We start from the raw sequence: 10,157 nt of genomic DNA, 5'->3' as shown, positions 1-10,157 counted from the left end.
CGGCGGTACCGCCTCCTCGAAAACCGGTGCTGCTGCCGCCGCCGCTGCCCGCTGTCGATTTCGCCTGGCGAACGCGCGATCGCCATCTTGGATCCGGCGAGGATGACGTCATTGGGACGGGGCACGGTCGCTTTATTCACTGCCGCTTACGCGCCTCGCATAGGTGTGGATGTTATATGTGATACGCGCGTTCCTCGCTGGGGAAATTGTACTGGAAAATCGGCGAAATAATTAAGTGATTCTGATTCTAAATTTGTAGAGGAATAAAACTTGACCCGTAATAATTAAATATGAATTAAAATACACACACACTCTCTCGCCTTTGCAGTTCATAAAAATATCTCTTTTTTGTAATGCAAAACATGAACTTTTTTTATATTCGGATTAATTTTAATAAAGTATCGATACAGAATGTTGTTATTGTTTACAATATTATATTTGTAAATGATTGTTTTTTTTTTTAATTGGTAATGTAAATAACATTGATACGCAATATATTGCGAAATTTTACAATTTATTAATAATACACAAAGGTATTATTAATAAATAGTCATTGCATTTAATCGCGATATTAACATATATATACTTCTATATACGAAATATTGCATAACTAAAAATCTGTGTTGCTAATTTTTTGTCTCTTCTTTTAACTATCTGTTTATCGACGATACAGGTAAACAAGAGAAACTAACTTAAACTGCTGCTAATTACGTTGCACAATTTATAAAATTTTATTCAGTTTCTAAGATTCGAGAGGCGATAGTTGGTAGAAAATTACTCTTTATACTACTTTAAAATTTTTTAATTACGAAATTAATGTTCAACATGCATGAAAGACTGAAACAATTCTTTCGATTTGAAATTTATTTTATAATATAAGAATATAAGTCGCGTATTTATTTTATTATATAAGAATATAAATCGCGTATTCCATTATCTTAAAAATTATCAATGTTTTAACTTTTCTATACATATTAGGTACACTTTTATTCAAGTCAAAATAAAATAAAATAAATTTCAATTCTCGCATACATACTTCTATTGAAATAAATTTTATTTCAAAGCAAGTATGTGTATACGAGTCATTAATAGAAGTGATAGCAGGTTGATTTTAATGTCGATAAATGCAGACTAGAAATCGCGGCAGACGCAATCGTGGATAATTGATTCAACAAGGGTACAACTTCGCCACTGTGAGATCCGTAAGCTCGATAGGCAGATTCCCATGACGTATAATATAGATGTTCGTGGGTAAAGTATTTGCGATGAAATTATTAAGTGCGCGGAGGCGCGTGCGACCGTTGCGATTCGCATGTAATAGTGACTTTCTGCGTATAAGCACCGTAAAAGATTTTAATAGCATATCATTAATATGAATTTAAAAAATTGCACAGAAAATGGCCACCGTGCGCGTTGCGCTCGCGGTAATAAATATTTTTCCCTTTGGCGACTATTATGCGAATCTTATCAATAGCTTATGTTTCATAATTCCCAGCTCACATTCCCTTTGCTTGTCGTACGCAATCCGACGGAAACTGTAAGTTCTGCGTTAGACTTACGTTAATCGTATACTTGAAATGCATTAATATATGTTATTATATATGCCTATCGTGCGTTATTTCTCGTTTTGCTGTACAGCGACCTATTTGCAAACGCATAAATATGGAAAACTATCTTTCTGCGACCAAGATAATTTTACATGTCTCTCATTTCGAAATTTATGCTTCAATATGGGGAGAGGATGGACATAATCTTATTCCCGTAGACTATTATTATTTACTATAGAATATATGCAAAATGATAATAAATTTCATGATTTTTGTAATAATAAATTTATTTTATCGTATTTTAATAGAACGTAATTGAAATGATGAAAGATAATAATCGACAGACATCATGATAAAAGATTATTGATGATGGATTACGTATTATTTATATCCTATTGAAATAGATTTTAAAGCAAATTTATTATTATAAAAATTTCATGAGATTTATTATCATTTTGCCACATATATTCTATAGTAAATTCGATAATGATTTATAAAAAAAACATTGTTAACTGTAGAACGATAACTTCTTAATAATTAAATATTCAATCACTTTCGAAAAAGCTGTGTTACAAGTTGTGTTACAATCTATGCTACAATTTGTTTTAATTAATTTTACATATTTGACACACTTCACACAACATATGTGTGTGTAAGAGGATGATTGAGTTTTGTGCTTCACTTTCGTTTTAAATATATCAGTCAATAGAAAATGATTAGATACGCCAGGACTTTTTGCTCGAAATCCATTCTATTTCTAGAGGCAACTTGTTCAGTTCGTAATTGGTGATCGCGAAAATGCGATCTATTTTCTTTCTATACATACATCACACTACGTCCCTGACGCAGCAGCTTTGCAACCATTCACTTCGAGCTAGAACACACTTTCGCAATAGCAAAAGTGTGATTGCTATAATCCCCAGCTGCAACGAGACAGCATAGTCCACAGCTGTCCCTCTGATATTTCGGTTTTCTTCTCTCCTATCTGATCCCGTTTGTATATCCGTTTCTCTGACGCACACGACAAGGCGCGAGACAAGATCGGCGCGATCGTTATGCAGCAGTCGTTGATACACGACTGGAAGGATCGATAATGGAATAGTGTTTCAGCCCTTTCAAGTAATTTTTACTGCTTTCAAGAAACAGCTTTCAAATAATAACTTGTTATATTTGTTTTATTGTCGACATACTTATTACTCTGAAAAACGATATACAATTTATGCTCTGATTTTATCCGTCCTCTCGCCTTCAAAGAAATATCGCAAATGTAACAAGCTTTTTATATTTATTCCACAAGGCGTTACAAACATGCTTATTATTGCTGCAGAGATCGATAACGAGCAATATCCTGATTTCAATGTTTTTGCTCCTTTATGAGGAAAATGTTTTAAATAGTCATCTGTTACCTGTTTTATTAATCGTCATTGATTATTGGGGTAACGATATATAAAAATCGCAGTTAATTATAAAGGATGATAACTTCCTAACCGTATTAAGTAACTTTTGAGAAAGCTGGCTGCAAGAAGATTACGGTTAACGATTTCTAATATGTATTTTTTATTTGATAGTAAAAAAAGTTTATTTGTACTGCAATGTACATTTGTTTTAATTAATTTTTACATATTTGATATATTTTACGTAACAAACAGTGATAAATATACTAATTGAAATGAACTTATATATAAAATTTATTTTTTAATTTACTACAATTGATTATGATTAAAAATAACTATTAAAAATATGATAATATTGATGAAAGAATATAATATATATTATCATTATTTTCTTTTATAACGTCGTTTTTCTTATTTTCTTTTTTTAACATGGCAACGCATTACTGCATTTTTTTTCGAGCGTATTTACAGGAATATTTCGATAATATATTATATTTATTCAAAATTACATGCAAGAAATTGTGCATTGTTATGCATCACAGAGTGCATCTTTGCGTGTCATTCCTTTTTTACCGCGAATGGAAGAAGTTGTAGGCTGTTTCGCGATTCTGGAAAAAGGAAACTGCAATTTATTCACTCAGAATAATCCGTGTTATTTCCGTTTCTCTTTTTTGTTCTTCTTAACCTGTTTGTTATTCTGTCCTTTTGTTTTTCCGCATGGATATAACGAATTCTTCTCAATTATATTTTATTATTTTTACATCTACTATCATCTACTATTTTGTTAGGACAATTTCCATTTATATCTCTGTTTCAAATCAAGGTTACGAATATTTTTCTCTTGCGTATTAATTTAATAATAGGAAATAATTTATTCTCTGAGATATTTCATCATTCATAATAACATGATTATAACGCAGCAAATTCGATCTTAATTTAAAATCACTGTATTTTAGCTTTCTGTGTACTCTTCGAATAAATAAAAGATTAAATATTGGATAGATTATCCATTTGTCATTTGAAATTCAGTACTTAATCCCTTCGTGAGATCCAGAAAGATCCAGCTTCTCGCGATCGGTGCAATAATTTCTCGTTTCATGTTAATTAATCCGATATTTTAGCTGGACATCTGCTTAAAAGGAAAAACTGAATTCTGTAAGCCCGTATCGTGGTAAGAGCGACCAATCAAAAAGGATCTACAACGCACACTCGCATACAGTGAATAAGCTACGGTATAATTCTTGGTTCGCCTCTCGGTCCTTTAATCTGCCGGTTACGTTTATCCTCCTACTTTTCGTGCGTCCAGCGATGCGCGACGAACGCAACCGCGCGCGCGCTCGTGCATACACGCGCGTGTGCGACAGCGTGCAAGGGCACACGCACGTGCGCGCGAGCGCGAGCGCGCACGCGCACGCGTACTCTGCGCGGCGCGGCGCGGCCAGTGAAAGTCGAGACTTTGCGCGCGGCTTTTGCGCAACGAGATCGCTGTTGTCTCCATCCGATACTGGTTCGACTTTAAAAGGCTCGATCGCAGAAAGACATCGAGACATTCGGCGTGACTGGACGTTCACGTCATACCTTGCTTCTAAGAACGAGACACGGAGGAAGTTCGCGCTTGCTAAGCGTCTCGTAATCGAAAATAGTGAGAAGAGATGCTAGAGATGGGTTAGCAAACTGGATCGACGTCTATTTTTGTTTTAATTTTTTTTACATAAAATGCAAATCTATATCTTGTTTTGTAATTAAAGCTATGTTTAGTAAAGAGATCACAATAAAATTAACAGAATTGAAAAACAAAAAAATATTTAGGACTTATCTTTGCAATTAAACGTTAATATTTCTTTTAACATTATATAACGCACGTAAACATGTTTAATTTCTATTCGCATAAAGTGAGACATAATTTTATGCATATTTAGATATTTATGTGAATATTGCATATTTTCTCTAGATATATTAACGTCATCGCCTTATTTTGCATTATCAACAAAAAAGTCTGGAGTGAATCGTTTTAGAAGTAAAAGGATAATTATCTATTCTGCTTTTTCTCAAATGATTTCAAAATGCTTTAATTATATTCTTGTTTAACCTTGACATTTTTTTAATTTTAATATATACTTTCTCTTGGTTTTTTTTTCCACATTTAAACGTGGACCTGTCAAAATATGGTGAACAAAGCTTATAGATTCTTAAAATATTTATGAAATGCAAGCAAACAACTAATAATAAACTTTACTGACTTTCAAATTGTAGCGACAATCATTTGTTTTCTTTTTAATTTTGTATATTTTCTTCATTACGCTATTACTTTAAAAAATCACAACGATTTTCTCCCCAAAATACGTGATGTTTTCATAAAAGAAAGAAAAAAAAAAAGAAAAATTGCAATAATGTCGAGGTCGAGGTTGTGAAATGATTACGTCTCTCTTGCTTTTTTCGTCGCTTTGTTTCTCTGATGTCGTTTCGCATCGTTGCTATCATGTGTCTACCATAATATACGAGTCCTTCCATCTGTCTTCGAAAAGAGATTCTTGCTAGCGCGCGCACGAATATCAAACATAAATCTGTCATCCTCTTTTCTCTTTTCCGATTCTTCTTTCTGTTTCTGTTTCTCTACGCGTTTCCGTTTTTGTAGTACAAGGTATCCGACGTGATGGAACGCACCTCTCCTTTTCATTCCGTGCGGAATCGTCGCCGCCCCGGCGATACTTTTATGTAATAGTTCCGCGGAAAAGTATAAGTCACCCTGCTACAGCACGACATCCGTGAGTAATCCCGTCAGCGACGTGTTTACAAGCACATGAGAAAAGTTTTGTCATCGTTTCCTAGCAGAAATAAACTCGAACGACACGTAGACCTTCAATTATTTAAATAGCTCTTGGGAATTATTTTAAGAGGAAAAGCGATGATTAATACGTACGCGTGATTTACTTCACTCAAAAGAAGTGATATTTTTCAGTGTTATAGCGAAAATTATCCAAGTACGAAAAATTAGCTAAAATAGACAAATTTCTAGCAAGTACTACGATATTGGATATGTATTGCATCTAATCATATAGATGACAGAGATAGAATTTAGATTTATGCTATAAATTCTATGCGTATGATACATAATTTTCTATCAAATACAAAAAACAGCAATAATTCTAGCTGGAGCAACAAAATATTTTTTTGGATGCAAATTGTCGAGGGAATCAATTTTGACAGTTTTACATTTCACGCTTTTAAACTGATTTTTCTTATCTCAGCATTTATCTAAAAAAGATGCATTGTATATGTTATTTCGAAATAGTAGTATTTTTCGCTCGACTGATTAGTTTGAGAAAGTTTCTCCACATTTACATAAATGCATTTATAGAGAAAGTCTCCTTAAATAAAGTATTTATAGTGAATACTTGTTAAGTTAATTCGCATTTCTTTTTTCTGCTTTTAATAATATTTTTTAAATTTATCTCTTCTCTCGAATTTTTTTTGCACAAACTTTAGATAATTATATATTGTATAAATAATAAAATTATGAATCTTTTATCGATACTTTAATAGAAAGATTGATTTTTACATAACATCTTTCAGAACTGTTTTATTAAGATATTTTATATAATACGCAGCTCTGTATTATATAAATATAATTTCTTGTTACTTGAAATGAAATAGAAAAGAATTGAAGGAGAAAGCAAGAAATAACCTTTTAAACATACAATTTTATACGAATCTTTTTTAGATTCAATTTTAATTTTAAACACTAATCAAAATTTGTAGCTGTTTTTAGTTAGCGAATTAGATGCACAATCTTTCAGAGAATACAGAATGTTTCTATCCGAGAAAGAAACATATTTTCTTCTCACAGATTTTCTTGCAAATCTAGAATTTTACTTTTTTAAAATATAACAATAATAAAATTTTAAATAGTAATAAAATTCTTAACCTTTATTTTTTAGTGCGCGGTTTTACAATTTTATATATTTTTTAATAATTAAATCTGAAAATTATAAAATAAAAATTTACTTAAAATTTACCGAATTAAAATTACTACTTAAAATTCCAGGAATTTAATCATCTACGTTCGCATTCAATAAAATTTAAATCTCTTTGTATCTCTAATATATAAAAATCCACAATTACCGAGAATACTATACATCGTCCGCTTTACATTTCGCCAACAAGGCGACGCGATGCAGGATCGCGTTGGCGTTATCGCGTGGGACATCTCTCGACCTGACCATCATCGAAAGCCTTCGTGAATTCTTTCGCTGATGATCTTCATTATATCGCGAAGTACGGGAACATACCGCGCGGCTTACACGAATATATTCAAGCCATGTATCCGCACGCAAAGCCGTAATTGATACAACGATCACGTGCCATTGCCCGAAACAATGTCGATGGCATGGTGCCTGATTTAAAAAAAATTGGTCGACGAGAGTCAACAAATGCATATGTGTACGTGATTACGCGTATGTGTTTATATGACAGGAAGCGGCCAAGGTTGGCGACGCACGTACTCTGTCGTAGAATCGATTACATCAAGCTGTCTCGGTAGAGAAAAGTGGGCCGGATGATGTAAAAAGTTACATTAAATTTGACATTGTAACTTGGAAAGTTTACAAGCTTTTTTTTCCTCGCTGTTTTCGCGACTGCACATTTTTAAAACAGTGCCAGCACGCTTTTTGCGCTAATGATAGTAAAGTAAAGTTTGATCTAGCCAGGATTTCTTAAGCGTCTCATCATAAATCTTTTGATATCTTTTAATCTCACTCTTCATCTATCTTCACCGAGTATCTTCTTCTTTTTACGTTTAGCTAGAGTGCATTCTCAACCGCAATTATAGAGTACAGCCTAATGAAACTCGCCCTGAAGGCCATAAAGAATGCTGGAGCGCACGTTAGAAACGCAGAATGCAATAACGATAAGGTGTTAACTGTGTATTTCCGATAATGTGTTTTGGTGGTAAAAAAAAAAAGAAGAAAAAAAAAGATCATGCCTTTAATTACTCCGAATAAGGAAACTGCTAAAACACGCAGCATAGCGATACGGTTCGATGGTTTTAGATCAATTAATCCTTGCGGCAGAAGTTCCTACTCTCTCTCTCTCTGACTTATGATTCGTGGTAGTTCATCCATAAAATAACAGAGGAAGCTGAATTATTGGTGAAATTCCAAAACCGAACTGACAGCCCCCTCGAGATTACATTCAGACGAAGCGTGAAAACGGATTCGAGCCATCTCTCAGCCTCCTTCCCTATTCATTTCCTATTGATTATGCGGGATGACCACAAATTCGCACACTTATGCCGTGTAGGAGCATGTCGCGAGTTTGTACTCACCATGTATTATCAGCCGTCGATCGCGGTTTTTTACGCGCACGCGTCTCATCCGCGACGTCCGCATATTTCACGCTCCGACGAGATATAACTTTCTCTAAATAATCTCCGTAATGTTACTTCGGTCATTTCAGGACAGCGCGCCATGCGTCAACCTTAAATCTTACGAGGGACGAGGATCGGGACGGGATCTGCAAATCAGTGAGCGGCTAAAATGTTGAAGGTACGTCTGGATATCTCAATTAAGTTACTTCGATTCGTAGATAATTCATTTTTAAGTACATTAAAATTGCTGCATTCATAAAGGAATTTTAATGTCTGAAACCGATCCCGAATCCGAACTCCCGGAGTAAATTACAATCAACCTCAGGAATTTAAAAGAGACGCTGAATCTCAAGAGTGTAGTAAACGATGAAAGGAAACTCCACAGATGAAAGGAAACTTTTTAGTAAAAGCGGAACGAAGAGCGACTTTCAGTTGGCCTCGCATCTGCCTGCGAGTTACTCAGGCTCAAAGTATAAATTCTCATCTCTCTATAAATTTATTCGCGTTGTAATCCGTAGATATTTTATTTCTGTTGTATAAATCCTGATATTTAAATAGATGCAGGAATCCCGAGCTAATCACCGTTAGCGTGGCTAACGGGCTGTCATCGTTCTTGGGACGCGTCGGGGGTCTGGCAAAACATCCGTCGCTGCCGTCGCGTTTCATAGAAAATTCGCGTTCCAGAATAAACAACGATACCACGACGCGCGGCGGTCAGTGTAACCGGGTATTTTGTTACCATGTAAGAGTGCGGAGCGGCTGAAGCTAACGGTGCAGCCGGTCCAGCGGCGCGAGCGCATCGAAGCGTGCCCGAGACTCTCCTTCGTTCGCGCCGTTCGCGCCGTTCGCGGTCCTGCATCACGATTTACCGCAGTCATCGTTAGACGCGCGAGAGTGGGATCCGACGAGGAGGAAAAGACGTGGAACGACCACGGGACGTTTCCCTATTACGATTTTTCTCGCGCCTTTTCCCCGCTCCTCGTTTCCGCCGACGCACAACACGCGCAAAAATAATGAACGCCCCCCCGGCCAGGATATCTTTTTATCGAAGAAATTAATTCGGTCTTGGGGGAATTACATCGACACGGTGGCGTACGGCAAGTTAAGCTACATCTACATAATTCGCTAACCGCAAAATGTAACTCGCAACACGCAGAATGATGTACGTTCTAAACAATAGCGGTATTTATATCATTTTCACCGTGTTGGTGTTGATATTAATATATTATACCAATATGATATGGATTTAACACCATGCAACACAGAAAAAAAGACTATTCTTAAATCAACCATAATATGTATTCATATATATAAGCAAAAATATTGTAATCTTGCTTCAAAGATATCAATCTTGATTTGATTAAATTTGTCTTGATGCAAGTATTACTTCGCATTTAATTCAAGACTTGCTTAATTAAAAATCTTATATCAATACAAATTCAATCAAATCAACATTGATATCTTTAAAGCAAGATTATAATATTTTTGCTTGTATATATATTATAGTTGATTTAAGAATAGTCTTTTTTTCTGCATGGGTTTTAAATCCATAATGTTGATATAAACATCAGAGGTATATAATGAAATCCACATACCATAGATGCATTCCGTTTCACCGCGCATGGTGCGCATGATATATCATTTTATCCTTGTTGTTCACCGAATATTAAAAAAAGATAAAATGATACGTCATGCGCATCATGCGTGAAACGGAATGCACCCCATGTTTTATGTTAATATTAATTAACACCAGCGCAGTAGAATTATATAGACACCGCATGGAGATTAAATTCACACTGATATTTTTTAGAATGTGTTACGTAAAATATACGCAAATAAAAACCGCACGTA

The 10,157-nt window shown here is 34.8% G+C and overlaps 1 protein-coding gene across 3 annotated transcripts in view; it reads left to right on the top strand.

The window, feature by feature from the left end:
• pot (zona pellucida domain protein papillote) overlaps positions 1–10,157 on the top strand; it is a 35,567-nt gene that overhangs the window by 10,001 nt on the left and 15,409 nt on the right. For all 3 annotated transcript variants that reach the window (XM_018517071.1, XM_018517073.1, XM_018517072.1), the window contains exon 2: positions 8,396–8,484. In XM_018517071.1, the coding sequence (XP_018372573.1) occupies positions 8,476–8,484 (9 nt within the window). In that variant the 5' untranslated portion in view covers positions 8,396–8,475. The remainder of the gene's footprint in view (positions 1–8,395; positions 8,485–10,157) is intronic.

Source organism: Trachymyrmex cornetzi, unplaced genomic scaffold, assembly GCF_001594075.2.
Source record: "Trachymyrmex cornetzi isolate Tcor2-1 unplaced genomic scaffold, Tcor1.1 scaffold67, whole genome shotgun sequence".
Taxonomy (NCBI): Eukaryota; Metazoa; Arthropoda; class Insecta; order Hymenoptera; family Formicidae; genus Trachymyrmex; species Trachymyrmex cornetzi.
Note: the sequence above shows the minus strand (reverse complement) of the source record. Positions and strands in the feature narration are given on the sequence as shown.